The sequence below is a fragment of the Cotesia glomerata genome, linkage group LG4 (assembly GCF_020080835.1).
Source record: "Cotesia glomerata isolate CgM1 linkage group LG4, MPM_Cglom_v2.3, whole genome shotgun sequence".
Lineage (NCBI taxonomy): Eukaryota > Metazoa > Arthropoda > Insecta > Hymenoptera > Braconidae > Cotesia > Cotesia glomerata.
Window position 1 is genome coordinate 15,513,192 of NC_058161.1, and position 22,483 is coordinate 15,535,674.

The 22,483-nt window shown below is 28.6% G+C and overlaps 1 protein-coding gene across 3 annotated transcripts in view; it reads right to left on the reverse strand.

Moving 5' to 3' along the window:
• The window catches only part of LOC123264241 (lachesin-like), a 260,823-nt gene that overhangs the window by 46,594 nt on the left and 191,746 nt on the right, over positions 1-22,483 (reverse strand). Inside the window, exon 1 of one of the 3 annotated variants that reach the window (XM_044727431.1) lies at positions 7,353-7,507. The exons of 1 other annotated variant lie outside the window; for it this stretch is intronic. In XM_044727431.1, coding sequence (XP_044583366.1) covers positions 7,353-7,419 — 67 coding nt within the window. In that variant the 5' untranslated portion in view covers positions 7,420-7,507. Of the gene's footprint in view, positions 1-7,352; positions 7,508-22,483 lie in introns of those variants that run through there. One more of the 3 variants, XM_044727433.1, reaches the window with a different exon arrangement.

Sequence of the window (22,483 nt, forward strand, 5' to 3'; positions counted from 1 at the left end):
GGGAAGTTAAAAATATATTAAAGAATTATAAATGAAATATCTGCCTGAGATCTCAAAATGTTAAAGCTTACACTGATAGAAGGATTTAGTACGGAGTACTAAACTGATTTAGTAACAAAATTTTTAGTCATTTATTTGGGAGAAAAAAATATTTTACTCATTAATATTATTTGTTACAGTTTGATAAATGATTTTTTTATACTAAATAAATTATATTAATATAAACAAAGCCTTATTATATGGAAATAAATATTTGTTTCCATCAAATAATTAATATATAGTAGTAGGTATTAAATATTTGCTTGGTAAGTACTGTCGGTAGATGGCTATGGTTTAATTCCAATGTAATACATAACCTATTCACTGACTTAGATTATTTTATTCATCTCGATTTTGGGAGATTTATCAAACCTTTGAATACACACATACTCCCAAATGGCTTATATGTCATTTCGCAGTGGAGTTTAGTTAAAATTTTTCCATTTGTTTATTATTGATATGTTAAAAACTTGTTTAATTTTCAATTTTATAAATGTCTCAAATAAAAAAATATAATTTAATGAGATTCTTTTCTTTATAATACCTTAAATTTTTACTTAAAATTATTTGTTTTAATTTTTTTGATTTATTTTGCGTAAAAAAGTTAGGTTATACACTAAAATTAGTTAAAAAATTAATTTCTTCAATACTAAATCATTTGGTAACTATTACTAAATCTTATTAAATAGAACTAAATCCTTCTATCAGTGTACTAAAAACTCGATTTATGAAAATTGTCCAAAAAAATGTAAAATTTCTTTAGCGAAAAGCTTAAAACTATTTAAATGGATAATTTGTGTGTTCACTTGGTCGCCTATCTTTTTCTCTTTGACAAGACAAACTATCCTTGAGACAAAATATCTTCCAGACCAGATACACTTGGCCATTGTATTATCAAGATAAAGTATCACCAAACTAATAAAACAGCTTAACTGTAGCCCTATAAATAAAGTACCCATACAAAGTTGCCGATGCTCAACAATTTCCGTTCATTGGCCAAGGCACGGCCAAGTATCGGCGTTTTGTATCGGCCTAGCCTCGGTAAACCATCGGCTTTAATGTTCGGCCAAGCATTGGCGATTTGTACTGGGCTAGTCTAGGTTAGCCATCGGCTACCGCACGATATTTATTATAATATAATGGTATGTGATTTTATTATCAGCCATTGCTTGGCCGATGCTCTGGCTAATTCTTTATTACACTTGAAAACAATTAATACGTATTAGTCATTACTATGTTGTATTATTGTTTTCAATTTTTTTTAATTTAACGTTTGACCAAATTATAAACTAATATGTATTAAAAATTAGTAAATCAATTTTTAAAAAATATCTTAAGAGATTTTCTTAGGAGAAAACACCAATTTAAATTATTAACAATGTTTTTTTTTTTTTTTATAAATATTATATTGATCATTTTTTAGTTTTTGATATTTTTATTATTCAACAAGCTCGATTAGGATTAAATCAACATTTGTTTTCACTAAAACAGATTTAATAAATTAATGAATATTTTTTTGGAAGACTTTTTCGATAAATTTTTACATTACCTAATCAGTTAAAACTATTTCTTTTAGTATTAAAAAAAAAAATATTTCAGCAAGAAGCTAATGATTTTTAATAAATGATTTATTTACTTATAAATAGATTTATGAATATAAATAAAAATATAAAAATATAAATATATAGATTTATTTACTAATAAATCAATTATTTTTAATTAATTTTGAACTTCTTGCTTAAAAAATGAAGTTTTAAAAAACTGGGAAGTTATTTTTTATTATTAAAATTCAGAAATTGTGCAATTATGAAATAAATAGAAAAATTCGTAACAACAATCAAGTTAACTCAATTATACTGAGAAAAATTGATCGTTGAACATTGAAATGATTAAACTAAGAACACTACACTCAGATCAGTTAGCAGCGCCCGTGACACCGCTCGAGACTTCCACGCAGACGGATCAGGTTCAAACCCCTCCACACCCGAATTTTTTCAGAATTAATTTCTATCAACCAGTAGTCCATCACCTCAGAATAATAATAATTCAAAAATAAACAACGAAAAAAAAATTTTTTTTTATTATTTTACCTAAAATTTGATTTTTTGCCTATGCTTGGCCGATGCTCGGCCAATGCTTGATTACTATGTTCGGCCGACGCTCAGTCGCCTATATCGGCTGGGTGTTACCATCCGATACTCGCCCAGTCTTGGCCCAACGATATTTCACGATACTCGGCCGATACTTAAAGATCGGTTACCAGTCTTGGCCCAGTATCGGGCCGATCTTCATTTTTTGTATGGATAGAATTTTCGATTTGCAAAAACGATCTTGGTATTTGTTTTTTCAAAAATTTTAAAGTGTTCTGGAACATACAATATATATGACAATTTCTATTTCAAATAATTAATGTGATCAGTTGTGGCTGTTGGTACTAATAGAGCTGTATTTAGATAAATATTTTTATTTAGGAGAGTGAGTTTAATTAGAGATGAATATAAATTGTAGTGCATTCATTGTTAATAATATGAATATGAAATGTGAACAATGATGAAATTATCATTCAATAAAAAGACAATTAGCGAAAGTTAAAAATATTGAAAATCATCCCCGTAAAATTTATTGTGAAAATTCATATGTAATCAAGCTCGCTAGTGACTAGCTATATCGCTATATTTTTATCAGACTCAATAACCTTACAACCGTTCCATGGAAAAACAAAATGGTCAGATGTTATTGATAAAATTTTCCGCGTTGAAAATACTCCTCGACTCATGAAATTAAGGTAGATATTGAATTCATGTGTAAAAATAAACAGTTTTAAAGCTTTTTCTTTATTTTTTAAGTGATGTTAAGGAAATTGATTTTGTTATTTATGAATTCTATTATTTAAAAAATATGAAATATAGAAACACGGGAGGATGTCAGGAAGTAAATCACAGAGTGTTAAGATACATAAAAAAATATTTTACAGCAAGGAAACTTAAGATTGTCATTTGACAGTAGTACAACCGTATTATCGGCGTTCAATTTTACATCAAAGTTTTTGACTTTATGTGATGAAAATTAAAAATTACAGAAATTATTTATAATTCGAATTCAAAGATTTATTACTCAGATTTCAATGGAGCATTTTAAATTTAAAATATTGATCTGTCTGTTCTTTTTTCGTGAGAAAATATTTTCTCAAAGAACTTTTGAATTTTTAATAAATTCTTAAGATTAAAATAAAATGACTCACCTCAAAATAATAAAAATGGATATCAAAATACTCTAAGTTATGATTATTTCTCTAAAAATAAATTCTCAACTGCTGTAAAAATTGCAAGTATTTTTTATCTGTAGGGGTATCTATGCATATTTTGAATATAATTTACCTTTTATAGGGTTTGATACTAGCTTTTGCAACTTTATTAAATTGATCGTTCTCGATATTATGAATGTACAGTTCAATTCCAATAAGTGCCTAGCAGATAATATAAGTGCCCGGTTCTCTCCAATCTTGTTTTTACCGCTGCTGAAGCATCCTCCCACTTTACTTTACACATATTTTCTATGCAAAAATACGAGCATGAAAAAAGTTTTTAATCAATGATATTTATCGGGTCTATTTGAAGAACTTTGATAGCCAAAAGTAAGATATTTTTTAAAAACAAAAAATATATCTAAGTTTTACTGCAGTAACTATGAAGAGTATTAATACTGCATGAAAGTTGCCATATAGCAATATTGCACGCAGAAAAAAATTTTGTTAAAATAACCTAAGACATGTTCTGGTAACAAATGCATTTGTTAACATAGGGATAACAAATTATATGTTAAAATAACAAAATTTAGGTTATAGCAAGTTATTGATATGTTATATAACAACAAAACAATTTAGTTACTATAGCAAAATCTTTAAGTAGATTCGACAAAATAATTTAGTAAGTATAACAAATTTTTTTTGTTGAAACAGCAAAATTATTCTATTAAAATAACAAATAAATTTACATTAAATGTTACATTAAATTTTATAAGAATCCATAATTTAAAAATATGCTATAATCAGTGATATTTGATTTGGAAAATATTTTAGCAACAAATTAGTTTTGTTATTGCAGGACAACAAATTGATTTGGTGACTTAACAGACTGGTTTGTTAGTACAACTTGAAACATTTTGTGAATGCGACTAATGAATTTGTTACTATAACAACAATCATTTGTTACCAGAACATATTTTTCAGTTATCCCGTCTTTTGTTATTTCAACAAAATCATTTTTATGCGTGTGAGTTTAATTTCAGGACTAAGTTTCATGACCATGATCGATATCACTGATTAACACATACTTAACATTACAAACATTTTCTAATAACAGGGAGCAATCGTAACGATTAACAAAAAACTAAGCAACGATCGGAGTGAGTATGGTAAGGCCTAGGAAGCAATTCTAATTACAATGTAAATATTGTTCGGGAACTTGGTCAATTAAGCAGTGCGTGTTAATCCACGCTATATCAAAGGAATAACATATGGGCAAATAATCGAGACAAATTTACTCTCCCTAGATGGTATGACAATAGGTCTCATCAGTATAACTACTTCGTGCACACCTAGTACAGACTACCCCATTCCAAATATGAGGTAGCATGCAAGGATGTTTTGTGCGTTTGTTCACGATGAAAAATAGAAAAAATTGTTGATTCTGCAGGGTGTTATTGAAATTCCTGCTATTTTTAAGCTCAAAGTTCACAAAAGTACACAGACAAAAAATTGAAGGAATTTTTACTATTTTACTATTGTAATTTTTATTAAATAAAACAGTAACGGTGGACTATACTTCTCATTTAATAATGTTTACGATCTACTATTGTAAATTTTATTCAACAAACAAGACTAGCAAGAGACTTAAAAAGTCGAATACTATAGAGCAAATTATACAAGATGTGTTAGTGAACTTTATAATTCAACTATCGTAAAAATTGAGAGTCGGTTTTTTTAAAAGAAATTTTAGGAAGGGAGAAGGTTGGACTCATTGGTAACTTTGCGGTAACCGGAAAAACAAACCAGAATTTTCGTCCGGGAATCGAACCCAGAACTCTTAGTTGGTAGCCAGAGACACTCCTTCTACACTATCCGAGGTAAACTACTTTCGATGTACTTCAGCATTTACATAAACTCGGAGTCTAGCGCTGTGCACGGCCATCACTCACACTAATTGAAAAACATTCCAATTCAACTATTGTAAAATTTGTTACTTCTATTGAAAAGATACAGAGAAAGCACTGGAAATTTTTATCTCTTTCTTTTTACAATAGTAACATCGTATTTTTTCTAATCGAATTTAATACAATAATTATTTGGTGAAATTACGATAGTAAGTTGTAAAATTTCGTAAATAAATAGTAAATTTTCTTCTAAAATATTTGACGATTAATAGTAATGAAAATATAGTCCAGCTTTACCATAGTTGTATCGTAAATTTTTCCAGAAATTTTTTCCGTGTAATAATAATGATAATAATAAAATTCTAATTTTAAGGAAATTCTTGGCTTTTTAAACTTGCAAATTCTAAACTCACATAAAAAATACACATTTTGATTATTGTTTTTGCTGTGATATTTTTTAAGAAAGTTTTATGATTTTAATGTTGTTTCCAGTGTTGTAAGCACATAAAATATAAACAGGCTAAAATTTGATTCAAAAATCTAAAGAAAACTTTTTTTTCATCTCTTGAATAACTTCGGAATAACTCGACTAATTGACTTCAAAGTTTAATCGGATCTAAATCTCAATAAACGTTTTCGAACTACGTGTACACACACACACACACACACACACACACACACACACACACACACACACACACACACACACACACACACACACACACACACAAATATACACTCACAGATGTATAGCTGAGTAGTCAGGATGGCTTTCTCGGACCTCAAATCATGGAGATTTGATAAAACTTCGGATTGTCAAAATCAAACGGAAATCAATAACTTTCTATTTTTGAAAATTATTAATGTTGAAAGCGGAAATTAAAAAAATGAATATTATGAAATTTAGTTCAATTTATCATGAAATGGAGTGTGGTTCAATAGTCGAGTGTACTATTGACATCACTTTAATAAGCAGCTATTATTGTACATTATTAGTGGTTAAAATAATCAGGATTGAATTAAGTCAGGCGCACTTGATCCTGCATTATATTTTCCAACAATTATCAAGCAGTTACACAACTAAAAATTGAAATTGATTTCAAAACCAATATCAAATGCGTCAAATATATTATATTGATCGAATCACTTCATAAAATATTATTTTTCGTCAAAGCATCACACATTTTTCCATATCACTTTTATTCGAACTAGTGTTTTTAAACTGGAGTAAAAAATATTGTATTGGTACAAAATTCATGATTAATTTTTTTAGTAAATCATTAGATTTGATTGAATTTTGATAAAACATTTATTTTTCACAATAGAATTAATGCAGTAAATATCAAGTAATTTATTCAGTTTCAGTAAATAAAAAACAAATAATTATTAAAATATTTTTAATCATGGAAATAATTTAAACTATTCATAAAAAAGCGTAATCTCATAAAATGGGTTTTTAAGATCTGAAGAGTAGAAATGTGGATTAAATTTTTGACAAGGTAATTACTAGCATTCCACTAAAAATGTGCACTGTGGAATTCCTATTTGAGCATCTGTTATAAATCTGTATAATACGTAACTGTGAGAAATGATGAAAATAAAAAATATTTGTGACATAAAAATATTTATGTTACAGCTATTTCGAGTTAAAATAATAGATCCAACATTTTTATAAAATGAATGTTAAATTGCCACAGAATCACTATCACTTATTTTATAATTTACCTGCATAAATGAATAATACCAAAGTTCGATAATTTGCATATTTCAAGGAAGGATATTTTCAAATAATGCTGGTTGTTAATGAACACCTGGCTTGCATTTTTTATGTTAATTTAAATATTTATGTTGAAATAACACAAACGAATTTATTATTTTTTCATTTACATTGAAAATATCCTTCTCTATTCTCAGAAATCTAAAATTCTTAAGTTGAGAATTTAGTTTGCTTATCAAAATGACAATTGGAAAAAACAGAAGAATTGAGATCCTAGATTGGACAATTGCCAAAATTTTAAACCGAATTATCACAACCCCAATTACTAATAAGATAAGTATCTGATTTTTCTTAAACGAGTCTTTTGAGTAAATGACGTAAATCACAAAGAAACATCGAGGTCGGGTGGACGGAAATGGGTTTTATTGATTAACTTGTCACTGACCTTTTACAACCCATGAAATAACCGCAACCACATGAAGAGCGATGATGATATTGTGAATCAGCGACATCCATCTATTATAATTTATAACACCACAACGAGATCACTTCGCTCCGAAATCTCGGTGCGGACTGACAATTTTCACGCCAGGGTTTCAAGTCCCACGCGCTTACTATGTCCTTTCTCATCCCCTTGATGTTGCGAGCTATCGCTACCTCCTGCGGGATTATCAAGATAGTTCTCAATTCGCATGCGCTCGATTGTGCTTTCACGTGCCTTTCACCATCAGCACTCTGCTGGGTACCGCCTGTCCTATCGTCATACATTTTCACAGATCGACTCAAAACTCTATTTTGACCATAGAATCTAAATACCCAAGTTATCTTTTTGCTGATACGAATTGAGAGAAAAACGTTTTTTTTTTTTTAGTTACTATACTTATAGATCATATCCTGAGTTGAAAAATGTTAATTGTTTTTGATCAAAATAATCTAGATTTTCAGTTATTGATCTGTATTTGAGCTCCTAAGAAAATTTTATACTATATTTGATCTACTATTCAAAGATTTTTTGATTAGTATCTAGCCTAATTACTCTGTAATTAAAATAATCAAACAGCGATGCAGTTTTTATGTTTTTATAATTCAAACTTACGAATTATTCGTTCCGATTAATATTCGATTCGAAATTCGAATAATTCGAATTATTCACGAATATTATGTAATTCGCAAATTTTCGAGTATTTTAAATTCAGAGTTTGTTGCGTTTGATATTCAAATATGAAATTAATATTTAATATACATTCTATTTAAACCATGGAATATAATTACACATATAGAACAATTAGTATGAAAATTTACTGCAAACTTTTGTTCAAATATAATAAAAACGATACTGAATCTGGTGATAATGAATTTCGTTTATCAGATCCAATATTACACAGTAAACAATTTTTCGTCATTGTGTAGAGTGTTAAAATTTGTGTGTTGAATATTATACTTTAGTGTGTAGCATTTAACACTCTCATGTGTTGATTTAATGATTCAATACACTAGAATGTTAAATTCTACACACCAGAGTATAATATTCAACACACAAACTTTTAACACTCTATACAATGACAAAAAATTTTTTACTGTGTACCTGCAGTGGAAAATAATCTTTCACTAGCCTGAATTCCCTGAGAAAACTCGAGGGCTACTGCAGGGAGTGCCACAAACTTAAAGCTAATGTATTGTCTTTATTTCCCAGTATTAACTTTTATACACTGATAAAAATTTTAACTTGACTTAAGAGCAAAAATCTTGAACTAAGAACACCAATTGGAAGAAAATGAATTTCTTGAGCCAAGAGGAAAAATTCTTGAGTCAAGATATATTTTCTTAATTCAAGAGAATCTATCTTGACTCAAGAATTTTTCCTCTTGACTCAAGAAATTCATTTTCTTCCAATTGGTGTTCTTGGTTCAAGATTTTTGCTCTTGAGTCAAGTTAAAATTTTTATCAGTGTACCATTACTTCGACTGTCATTTTTTTTTTAATTTTATTAAGTTTATTTTATATATGTGTTTTCTTTTATGTATAATAATTACTATACTTGAACACAGTGAAAAATTTTTCGTCATTGTCTAGAGTGTTAAAATTTGTGTGTTGAATATTACACTCTAGTATGTAGAATTTAACATTCTAGTGTGTTAAATCATTAAATCAACACATTAGAATGTTAAATTCTACACACTAGAGTGTAATATTCAACACACAAATTTTAACACTCTAGACAATGACGAAAAATTTTTTACTGTGTACTCATGGCCAATTGCTACGAGAATCTTAGTATTCTGTTACATACAATAAATTTATATAAATACTTGAGAAACCTGAAAAACAGTTGACTTGCAGACACTTTGTGGAACATTCTACTATTTTTAAGTTGAAAATTTTCCGCCCGAAAAAATGTCTAATTTAATGAACTAGCATACCGAATTAAATTCAGTTAAAAAATTATTTGTTAAAACAATTATACTTAATATGATATTTTTTTTAATTGCTGTAAATATATTTCTACTGAACATAAATTTTAATCCGTCAAAGTGAGCAATTCTAATTACTAAATTGAAGTTTTCAATATCTTTGAATCACGAGATTCCTTTACTTGCAAAATATAACTCGATGAAATTTACCGAAAAGTATGTAAAAATTACATTACTCTCCTGTAAGTTTAAAATATAATAAATTCTTAAAATCTTGAAGTTGTTTTTTGTATTAAGGTAGTTTCTTCATCCAACCACTTCAATAATTTTTTTTAATTTTTTATTTCACAGTTTAAGAATAACGATTACTAATAATTGTTGGAGTTTCAAAATTTTTAACTATTTAGAAAGCAGAATATTTAACAATATAATTTACGAATTTCAGGCTTAATTTTCATTTAAAGTGTATAAAACTCTCTGACGTTCTAAATATTCTCTGTTATATTGAAAAATTCCTCGACAGAATTGAAAAAAAAATAGCAGAATAAAAAAGAATATTTTTTTGATTAATTAATGAAAAAAAGTAGCATTTTATCGTTTTGTTGTCGAGATATAGTAATTTAATTTTTTTTTTTCATCATTTTGACATGGTATTTCTCTGGTAAATAATGATTTGACAATAGCATCAACCTTCTGACAATAGTAAATACTCTCTGATCGCAATATACCATGGAGGAACTACTTTAACTGCAATAAAGATATTTTTTTCGACAGTACTTTAAAAAATAAAATAACTGATTCAACTCATTTCTCATGAAATCATATATTTTTGTTCTATATTCTCTATATTTATATTCTCTTTGTATCCAGCATATTTTTGAACTAATAAAAAATTCAAATATGTAGCAACGCCATTTCATGGTTCGTACATTACAAAGGAATTTGCAAATATTTAATTAAAATTAATAAACATTCAAATGAATTATTTCTATATGTCTTTGATCAAATTGGTTTTAATTTTCCGCTATTCAATAAAAGTAGCACAATTTTCAATCTAAATATTAATAGGAATGTAAAAATATTATTTTCGCAGAGATACTTAATCCGGTTATTAAAACGTCATACATAAAACTCCTGAACGTAAAAACAGTGAAACTGTATTTCAGCATTTTATTATAGTATTTCAAATTATCATAAACTTGAAGTTATTTGAAAATTTCAGAGAAAATTTGGGTTAAATGTTCTAAATTTTAAGAATATTATTTTTTCAGAAATTTTTTTTTCTTTATAATAAAGTCGCGAATCTTCTGTGTACAATCAAAACATAATCTTTTTTATATATGAGTAAATATAGTATGCATGGGACTGAATAAATAATGAATTCAACATGCGAAAGATAATATTCTGCTAAATACACATGATGCATGCCATTTCAAAGCGTTGTAAATTAATGTGAATCCCCGTGTGCTTTTTAACGCTTTAAAATGACAGAGCTCATGTACGTTTAGTTGTCAGGTAGCGAAAAAATATACGATGACAAAGATGAAAACAGTAATGAAATTAATTTAGAACTTTTCACTATACGAATTAAAATTTGGAAAGTAAGTATTTTTGAAACGATAAAGCTAATTAAATTTTATTGATTTGCTAAGAAGTTTACTGAAAATTCAATTGAACATCAATAAAACACTTTACATAAGCTAAATTTATATAAATTATATTTTATTTTTAAGTCTTGTTGATAAATTATAATGTAAGAAGTAAAAAGGCCATTCGGCAGTCGAAATGGAAGTAGATTTTTCACAAAATCTGATTTACTAACGACCTATTCGAATACATTACACGAAAGACTGATCAATATCATGATTATTGAATCTACATCAATACTATAATACAGCCAATAATTCTAAAACGGCTGCAACAGTAAAACTGTTTTTTTGAAAGAACTATAAAGTGAGTAATATTGTTGAAGTGCGGTAAAAACATCAATTTGTACGATTTTCAAAATTTTAAAATCCTTTCCAAACTACTCCCCCGATTAAGCTCATTTTCAAACTTAATCTTGGTCTTTTTCGATGGATAAAGCATGTTGAGTTTGAGAAGAATTGGTTCGAAATTGTAAACGTTATCGTGCTGACAAGCCGCGTTATATCGTATATATATATATATATGTGAAAGATGTGTCCCAAAAGTCACGGACGCCATTGTAGCATCTGATGAAAAAAATAATTCTGAGACGAAAAGTCCTTAGCCATTTTTCAATTAACCGCATAGATAATTAATTATTAATTAAAAATAACGTCTCTTTATTTGTTAGAGAGAGAGCGCCAGTGTCCAGTAAAGTATGTGCCAAACAAAGACACAACTAACTGTATGACTAACTAGTTTCTATAGCTAACGTAGTCACACATATTTACTTACACATTCACACGTGCAAGCGTCTTCGTTGGAACGCACTTGACTTGACACTAGCGCTCTCTCTCTAACGCATAAAAGGACGTTATTTTAATTAATAATTAATTATCTATGCGTCTGATTAAAAAATGGCTAAGGACTTTTCGTCTCAGAATTATTTTGTTTATCAGATGCTACAATGGCGTACCAATTTGAGATTATTCAAAATTTCTCAAAATCTATCGGTCCGAATCGGTTCAAATTCTCACGAAATCTAAGTTTGAGGGAACTCTTTAGAACGCCGTTTAGTATGTTCTGATCGGTTCAGTCGTTAAAAAGTTAGAAGCGAGTCACATAGTCACACACACACACACACACCATCGCGGGAATAGTCAGGGAAGCTTCCTAGGACCTCAAAACGTCGAGATCTGATGAAAACTCGATTTTTGAAAAACGGGGTAAAAACAATAACTTCCCGATTTTTGAAAATTTTTAATTTTCTTAGCGAGAAGTTAAAAATATTTTTTAATTTAAATTTTAACTATCCCTTGATTAATTATTGACCTGTTGATGTGTCTATTATCTCTTTCACATAGTACACTCTTGCACACAGTACATTATCTACAAGTGAAAAATGACTCTCACATAGTGTCTTCAATCTTTGAGATTTTTTTAATTTAGCTGTTATACTTGATAAATTCGTAATTATTCTCAATTGGGCATATAATTTATTGCTTTATATTTGCACTTTTTTGACATTTATATAGTTTTACTATTTAAGATGGTATTTTTTTCTATATAATTGTTGACTTATAATATTTTAATTATAAACATCATAATTAACTGTTAAAATCTCGATTTAAATGTTTGAAATCGTATTTATTTTGACACAAACCCAGTGACCTAAAGACAGCTGACAACTTCATAGGCTTATTTTGCAAACTAAGAGAATCAAATTCAAATTTAAATTCAAATATTAATAACACATAAATTAACAATGTATTAAAAATTTTACTTGTATTATTTTAACGAACTCCATTGCACTTAATTGTAAATTTTTAAGAAAGCAATAAATATTCATTCATTCAGTATTTATTTTCAATTGATTACTATTTTTTATAAATACATTATTATTCATTATAGTTGAGTTTTTTCAGTGTAGAAAACAGTGTATCGTTTGATTAATAATATAATATGTGGTAACTTTGCAAGACCGAGAACATCTTGTGCTCACACGCTATCTATCGAGTCTCGTAGACACTTTTTAGAAAAATTAAAATACTATGTAATTTTATATAATTATGTGCGATTTTATGTAATTATCATGCATATTTGGATTTACCAAACTTTTTAATAGTATTATAGTTTCATGTTAATACAACAAGAACGTGGTATAAAATGTGTGTGTATCATTCAAAATGAATGGATGTTATGTATTTTATAGTATGATGATAGAATTCAGAACTGCCTTACATTGATACGTGCAATATGTTATTCAGAGAAAAATACGTAGCATTCGATCGAATAAAAATGTACTGAAGGTTATTGAATGTATGTTTCATAGAGTTTTTTTATTTGTTGAAAAAAAGTTATAATTTAATTGGAAAGGTTTATAAAATAACGTTGAGTATTTTTTCGACATCTTTTTCATTAGTTGCAATCAAAAGAGCCAAACAATTGATTTAATTTTTCGAGGAAAAGGAAAAAAGTATGAGCCAAAAAGTATTTTGAGTTAGTATTACTAATTTTAAACTGCCAATGGCACGATATAAGTTCATGAAAAACTTTAAAAACTTTTTTCTTGATCGTGTTTGAATGGTCGGTGGATACTGAAGAAAATGGTAGAAAGAAAAGTTGGTTGGCAAAAAAAGTCGTACGTGCTAGGACCGTTAGAGTACAAAGAAAAAAAAAAAAGATGCAGTGAATTGCTAGACATTGGTATAACCGCAAGTAAAGAAAAGAAGCGCTGGGGACGATCATTGCGTGGATTGGATAGAAAGACAGACCAAGTTTGAGAATAGCTGTGAAGTTGCTAAGGCCTAGGTGGTTTATATCAGCCGTGTAGTGCAATTCAGAAGCAAGTTGATGTAGAAAGGGAATTTAATAGGATGAGATGGTGCCAGCCAACAAGAAAGTTTATTTGCGCACACCACTATTTTGGTCATTGTTTCAAATCCTCGTTCTGCACTACTTACTTAACTTAATACAGAAGTTGCCAACATTTCCAATAATATTTTATACTGCTTATAATAAATTCATCTGTATATATTTAACTTGTTTTATTCAATTATTCACTGAATACCTTGATTTAAGTCATGTTTTTGAGTGATTTAATTTAAGATAAAGTACCATACAACCTAAACTAAATTTGCTATAAAAGGTCAAATCAAAATGGATAAGCAAATAAAAGAAAAGATATCAACACAGGAATTGATGCTGATAGTAATGACGCTTAGGTTATTGCGACTATATATTTGATTTTATTGAACTTGACATCCTTTGAATAATTGTAATGAGCTTCATTTGAAATTTTTTCGAATGTGATATACTGATAAAAAAATTAACCTAACTAACGGAGTTGAAAATTTTGCTTAAATGACTATCCAACGCATCCTCAAATGACGTTTCGTCAAAAATACAATCCGTTTATCTGATTTAAGGATTCATTTATTTAGTTGAAGCATACAGAGAATAGCTCTTGGAAATATATCTACACGGAAAGAAAATTATGGAAAATATTCCTATAATTGGTAGGAATGGTTCCTACACTGAGAAAAAAAAATACTTTTACTCAATTAACAATTTCTTGGTTCAAGAAACTCGCTGACGATCAAATATTCTATTATTATTAATTAATTAATTAATTCCTGAAGAGAAGAGCATCAATATTTATCGTTGGATAATCGATCAACAAAAGAATAGCTTTATTTAAATTTAGTAAAAATTATTTCAATCAATTTAACAATTTCTTGAGCTAAGAATATATATTCTTGAAAATTTTCAAGAGCATAAATTCTTGTATCGAGGAAATTTTCTTAATGAAATCATTTTTAACTTCCCGCTAAGAAAATTGAAAATTTTAAAAAATCGGGAAGTTATTGTTTTTCTCAGTGTATAGTGGTTATAGAAATTATTCCTAGAATATTATAGAAATGGTTCCTAATAATGGTGTGGGAATAGTTCCCATAATGGTATAGGAATATTTCCCATACTATTATGGGAATGGTTCCTATAATGGTATAAGAACAGTTCCCAGGTCCTTATGGAAACCATCTTTATGATATTATGGAATCTATTCCTAAATCATTATGGGAACCATCCTCATAATAGTATAGAAACTATCCCTATACTATAATGGGAACTATTCTTATACTAGTATAGGAATTATTCCATAATAGTATGGAAATTATTTCTATATAGTGTCAAGCAAGTATTTATTTCCAGAATAGTGGAAAAATTCTCTCACAATAAAGAGGATTGAATGGAGCTTTTAGACAAAAAGTGTATAATAGAGATGTTTTCTGAATTATTTTTTAAAAAAATATTCTCATAGTAGTAGAGGAATCATTAGAATAATAATTCCTATAATTTATTGGGTTCATTCCTATATATTATGGGCATCATTCCCATAATAGTATAGGAACCGTTCCTATAAATTATGGAAATGGTTCCTATAATTATATAAATCATTCCTGTAATATCATAGTTATCATTTCTATAATTATAGAAAATTTTCCTATAATTATAGAAAAATTTCCTATAATTATGGGAACTGTTCCATTAATTTATGGTTGTAATTTCTATAATGGCATAGGAAAAAATCCCATAAAATTATGGGAATAGTTCCCAGATTTTTTTTTCCGTGTAGTTTCATCAAAACATGCAACTATTTTGTCAACGTGAGGATCTGTGTAGTTAAGTCAACTATTGAATGTTTGTCATTTTGACGATCCGCTGTATAGCTAAATTGGCTACATAGCGTATCTCTAAAAAAGATGACTATACGACATACATTAGTCAGAATAACGATACGTATCTTCATTTTGACGATATTTTTCTCTCTTTTCAAGGAGAAATTTGCAATTAAATATCATTATTTTATAGTATATTACATACCTAGGCCAGTAAAATAAGAAAAGTCTCAGATCACATGTAATTGTTGGCCGAGGTTTACAAACATGTGATCTGAGGCTTTACTTTTTACTGGCCAAGGTGTGTATACTATTTTTCTGCTCGACGTAGCCGGAATATGGTAACTTTGTTTAGCGCAGCGGCCGGAAAGTTGCCACTTTCCGGCCGGAGGGCAGAAAAGAAAATTTTTTGCCCTCTGGGCGGAAAGTGGCAACTTTGGTCTCACTGCGCTAAACAAAGTTGCCGCTTTCCTCCTTCGTCGAGCAAAAATAGTATACACTCCACGGGAAGTAAATAAGAAAGCCTCAGATCACATGTTTGTCAACCTCGGCTTCGCCTCGGCCGACAATTACATGTGATCTGAGACATTTCTTACTTTACTTCCCTAGGTGTGTAATATACTATTCTTAACCAAAAATTAAAGAAAAAATTTTTTTCTTGCTCTCCTAGTCGAAAGTACGCTCTTTCTGGCCGCATTTTACTCCAGAAAGAGTAACTTTTGTGGCTTGTTCTAGCGCATGCGCGCTACACATATTTTCTGGCCAGGCAGCACAGAACCTCGCTTTTTTTCATATTTTCGTAGCGCGACCGGCCTATACAGCGAGTTTTAACTCTATAATAGTCATAACATCGTCTGTATGTAACATGTCAGTGCATAAACTAATAAAAAAATGTCAAAGATATAAAAATAATTTATAACTAGATTATTGTTAATGAATTATTTAATAATAATACTATATAAATGATTTATATAAAAAGTTTACAAAATAAAATATAAAAGTTTTGCGGATTTTAAAATGTAAAAATATAAAATAATATTTAAAATATAAAAGCTTCTAATGATTTAATTTCAATCTTTCTTAGCTGTCGATTACTAATTAAAAACTAATTTTTAATCAACTTGAAGGAGTAAAATGTTATTAAAACGACTTTAAATATTTTTGACAAGTTCTGTGCATGTTATCACTCTTAATTAGAGCAGTTGTTAGTAAACTTTAAAATAACTTATTTTTTTTTAATTTATTAATTTTCACTTTTTTTTTTATGCCCGCCCCGACCAGCAAAGTCTCGGCTTTGTAAAAGTCTCGACTGTATTTGCGCGTGGCTCGCCCAAGGTACATAAATAACTAATACAACCTACGACCAGAATGTTGGATGCCCTGACGTATGTGATATGATGGCCGAGGCTACGCCTCGGCCATCATACCCCATATACCAAGAAATCCAACTTTCTGGCCTAGGATCGTAATAGACTATTTTGAATTAAAAAAAATCTCTGATCTTAATAGAGGAATGAATTTGAATTAATACCACTGAAAGCGGTGTTAAAATACTGGTGTTAAATCGGTTTAAAAACGAACTTAATGCCATGTGAAGAAAAAATCTCGTAATTTTTATTTAATTTAAATGGAAGATTACAATCAGCGATCGTAACCTTGAACTCATAAAAAATAAGGATTTTTACGAGTTGTAAAGTAACAATTTTAATGGTTTTACAAACATAAAATTATTTTCATTACTTATAAAAAATACTGCACTTGAATAAAATTTATAGTCGTTAAAGAACGGGGAAAGATGCAGTCTTGTGACTGACTTTTACAGTTCAGATTGTAATTCTTACTATCCAGATAGTAAATCTGTCTCTACTTCTTAAAAATAATAATCATACTCACAAGCAGAGGCGCATACATACTGGCTGACAAGTAAGACGGACACATACACAGCGAATGGTTGAAGATTGAATCGTTTGAACTCTCTAACTCTCTAATGGCTTATCAAGGAAAGGATACCATGGCATATTTACATAAGGAATTTAACGTTTTCCAAAAAAAAATCTCTTATAATTCTGTGATAAATTGACTCCTTTGAGTGTTATTTTAAGTAATAAAAATTAGGAAAACGGTTGACCCTAAAGGCCATCCCTGCAACTTCCCGCTAATTCCGTTAATACCTGGCCGCTTTATTGAGCTTTTCGAGCTCAAAAGTACAATCTGTGTGTTGTTTTAAGCTCTCTGAGCTCAAAAAGATACCTTTTTTATGCTTTTGAGCTCTTTGAGCTCAAGATGAGCTCTACCGATCGATTCTAAAAACTAATCAGCTCTTAACATAAAAAAACCACGTCAATCGCCGCCGGTCCGGTCAAAATTGGTTCATTCGTTCGTGAGTTATCGTTGACGAAAGAAAACCGAAAAAAGTGTTTCTTCAGAATTACTCCGAAAATCTTGGTTCGATCAAACTAAACTTACATAATCTTCATGGGGCTTAAAAAATTGCGTCGAATGCTGCCAACCATGTAAAAATCAATTCATTTATTCAAAAGTTACTGCAGTTTGAAAATTTTGAAAATTGTGTTTTATCAAACTTCTATCACACTTTTGAGCTCGAAGAGCTCAAAAGCATAGAAAAGCTATCCCTTTAAGCTCAGAAAGGTCAAAATAACACATAAATTGTATTTTTGAGCTCAGAGAGCTCAAAAACATCATTAGTGAAATTTTAAGTACCGAAGTATGAAATTAGCGGGAAGTTGCACGGATGGCCTTCAGGGTCTACCGTTTTTCTAATTTTTTTTTAATGCAACTTAAGGATAAACTTTATAATGTAAAAAACTTGTGAAATTACAAAAATTTGTTGATAACATTGCTAGGTCATAAATTAAACAATTTACTGAATTTCAAAGCAAATAAAAATCAGATGTCAGATCTTTAACTTTAATTTGGAATCAAGTGGCTTGTTCAAAAATTTTTAATTAATAATTTCAAGAAGTTAGTCATGTTAAATACACGAAAGTGTCTCATTATCATTGATCACGTTATTACAAATGAAAAAAAACTTTGTTTAAATATTTAATAAAGAAAAAAAGTACGTAATGAAGGTAAAATTGCAATGAAAGTTTGTGAATAGTTCCAGAAAAACGTTATCCAATTTTGAGAAATTCAAAAGAAAGATGTATAAAACTCTCATTCGTGGATTTGTATTTTTAGCAAAATTTGCATTAGAAACAGTCAACTGAAGCAGTGAAGAGAAGCAAAGAATTTCCATGTTTTTCATATACTGAGATAAGGTTAAGTTCATTTTAAGTTTTCACTATTCCATCGACTATCTGTCTGCTGTCAGTCTTCCATTTTCTCTATTTATCATTGCTCGTACCCGGGAAATCTGATAATTAAGTTTCGGTTGTACGCTAAAAATGATTACCGTATAAAGCACGTTGAACTTGAAAAGAATGAATGGCTTTGGCAAAAGACTCATCCATATTTAAATATAAGCAACCGAGTCGCACCTCGCACACACTTTGCATTTTTTTCATCGTTCCACGGCTGCTTTGTTATAATCATTTTTAGTGAAATTTATAATTAACGTTTTAAATTATGATGTTTTAATTTGTTAAAGCGCATTTTAAAAAAATGCGAGAAATTAAATTAAATATTTAATATAATATAACGAACCTATTAATTAGTATTGAAATTTCTTGCAATAATGCTTTTAAAGTAATCGAGCTTACAAAAATTTTAAAAGACAATCACTAGATCCAGCTTTAGTAGGTCAAGTTATGGAACTTGCTGAGCTCTCTGCTAATATAATTCAATAAGCTCTTAGTTATGAAAGTTTTGCTAATCGTTATGACAAAAAACTTTCTCGTAAAGCGAAATTAATTTTTATTAAATATTTACAACAATATAATTTTATTCTGCTTCGTATTATTTTTACCGTTACGATTGGAGGTATAATCGATTAGATGTGGGGCTCTATCTATTTTCGGATATAAAAAATCGAAAATGTAACTTATCTGACTTTTATTTTTCCCATTTTTTTCGTCTCTGCAGTGGATTTATGAATCTACAGTCCAAAATTATAGAAAAAATTTCTGAAATTTCAAAACTCTAAAAATATCTATTCATTTTATTTTACACAGAAATTTTTAAGAGATTAATTTTGAGAATATTATATCATTTTTCCCTTGAAGCGCATTCAATAAGGAATAATTTAATAAAAAAAATAACTTTCATATCGTAATTTAAAAATTTTTTGAGTTTATGAAAAAAGTATAAATTTTAACATCCGATCAATAATTAAGAGGTGAAGCGATACTTTTTCATTATTTTTTATATTCTGCATTGAAAATAAAATAGTTAAAAATAAAATTAATCAATAGTCAGTTTTAAAAAGTTTTACAAGCTTATAGAATTTATAAAATCGAATCTATTTACAATTTTACATAGCTGACAGTGGAGTCTCAAATCTAAACAAATCAACTAAATTTTTCTATTCTATAAATTTAAAATCTTTATTACAGCTTGAGAAGAAAGCTGACCAAGAGACGTTCACATCTCAAATCAAAGGGTTTTGTTAAAAACTTGGACTTTATAACTGAAACTAAAATTAATTACTTACTGAGCTTGGTGTTTTTAGAATTTTCATCGGAATGTACGAAAAAGTGAAATTTGGCCTTACCTGAAACACAAAAAAGTCATCAAATTAGTATACACTAAGAAAAGAATATTTCTTTGAATAAAATTTAATTAATACAATAACATATGTATATCCTTGATAATTATTAGAGAATTGGTCAAATTGATTGAAATAATATTTACTTAATTCACATAAAGCTATTCGTATATCTATTTATAATAATAAAGGCGGATGTTAGATTCTGTTGTCTCAAAATCAATAAGTTCAAATAGTTTGTTACAAAAAATTTGTTTTTCAAAATAATTTTTTTTTCTCCTGCCTAAGCCGAAAGTTCAAATACCTTCCGCTTGCAGCCGGAATAAAGCAGCAGTTTCTATCCTCGGAATAAATGAACGCGCACACGCAATAGTGCCTACATCGGCTCTCACGCATTGTACGTTCTTCTCTTTAACACATACTTTTTCCGTCAGCACTTCACGTTGCGTCATTAGTGCAATATACTATAATTATAATAAAAATAATGTAATTTAGTGATAATGTGATTTATGATAATGTTTAGTGATAATTTAGTGATAATGTTATAGTTTGAAAATTTCAAAAATTATCATATTGTACCAAAAAGGTTGATTTACATAAAATATGTTAAATCACCAAGTCACTAGAATTATTCTTATATTAAAATTATCATCTAATATTATTATTAAGATTATCCATAATTATTATGAAATGAATACTTATAATTACTATTAATATTTATCAATATGAATGTTTGAAGTTATAACACAAAATTAATTTTTTAATATCTTTACTTAAATAATAATTTTAAATTATTAGTTATGATAATTTTAAATTAAGTCACTAAAATTATTCTTATATTAAAATTATCATCTAATATTATCATTAAGATTATCCATAATTATTATTAAATGAATGCTTATAATTACTATTAATATTTATCAAAATGATTATTTAAAGTTATAATAAAAATTATTCTGTTATTTTCATAACACTAATTATTTTTTTAATATCTTTACTTAAATAATAATTTTAAATTGTATTTTTTCTTGACTGGGGGCTCCGCCCCAACCCACCGGGGCTTCGCCCCTGGACCCCTTCCATGATTACCTACGATGCTATTGCATTAAAAGATTCGCGAACTTTCGGCTTGGCAGGAGAAAAAATAGTATGTGTGACACGGGACGAAAGTACTACATCCTCACCCGCGTGTTTGGCAATCACACACGCGGGACAGAATGTAGTACTTTCGTCCCTTGTGGCACAATATACTATTTGTTGGTATCAAAAAAATGTAAATTTGAATAGTGTCAATAATATTTGCAATGCAAGATGGAAATGAATATCAATTATTGATAGTGATAGCTATGATAAGAATCATTTTCTATCAACGATGGTCAATATTATTATCTTGTGTTTCAAAAATTAATATCTAAAATTGTCAACATTAGAATAGTGATGACTGATGATCTAATTATGTATCATTATGATGAATAATCATTAAACTATTAAAATTTAAAAAATACTATATGATTTTAGTAAACTCTTTGCACAACGAAATCGATTTTTATGGCGGAACTCTAGATATATTTATACACAGAAAAAAAATGTTCTTGAATCAAGTATATAATTTTGAAGAACTTAATATTCTTGATTTGAGAAGAAAAATTCTTGATTTAAGGAAATTTTACTTGATTCAAGAATTTTTCGTCTTGACTCAAGACAATTACCCTCTTCAAAATTATATTCTTTGTTCAAGAATTTTTCTCTTGAATCAAGTTAATTTTTTTTTCAGTGTACCTGTGATCAAACAGCGACTATTGTGCTATTGTTAATTTATTAAAATGCAAATTTATACCTCATATTATTTAATGTACCCTCCTTCTCTTCTTTTCATTCATATATATATATATATATATATAAATATATATATATATATATATATATATATATATATATATATATATATATATATTAGGGTGTGCCAAAATGTAACTCCCGTGGAGAACCTTTTAAAATTGGAATTATGAGTTCCGCTTTTAACAGGGGCTGCGTTTGGGCATTTCCTGAGATATTTTGGAGTGAGACGATGTATTTGATTTTCATAGAATTTTTTAACAGAAGCTTAGTTTGGGCATTTCCGGTGAAAATTCAAAATTTGGCCTTCAAATTCAAGATTTGGTATCTATTTTTAGCTAAAAACTTTTTACAGTGT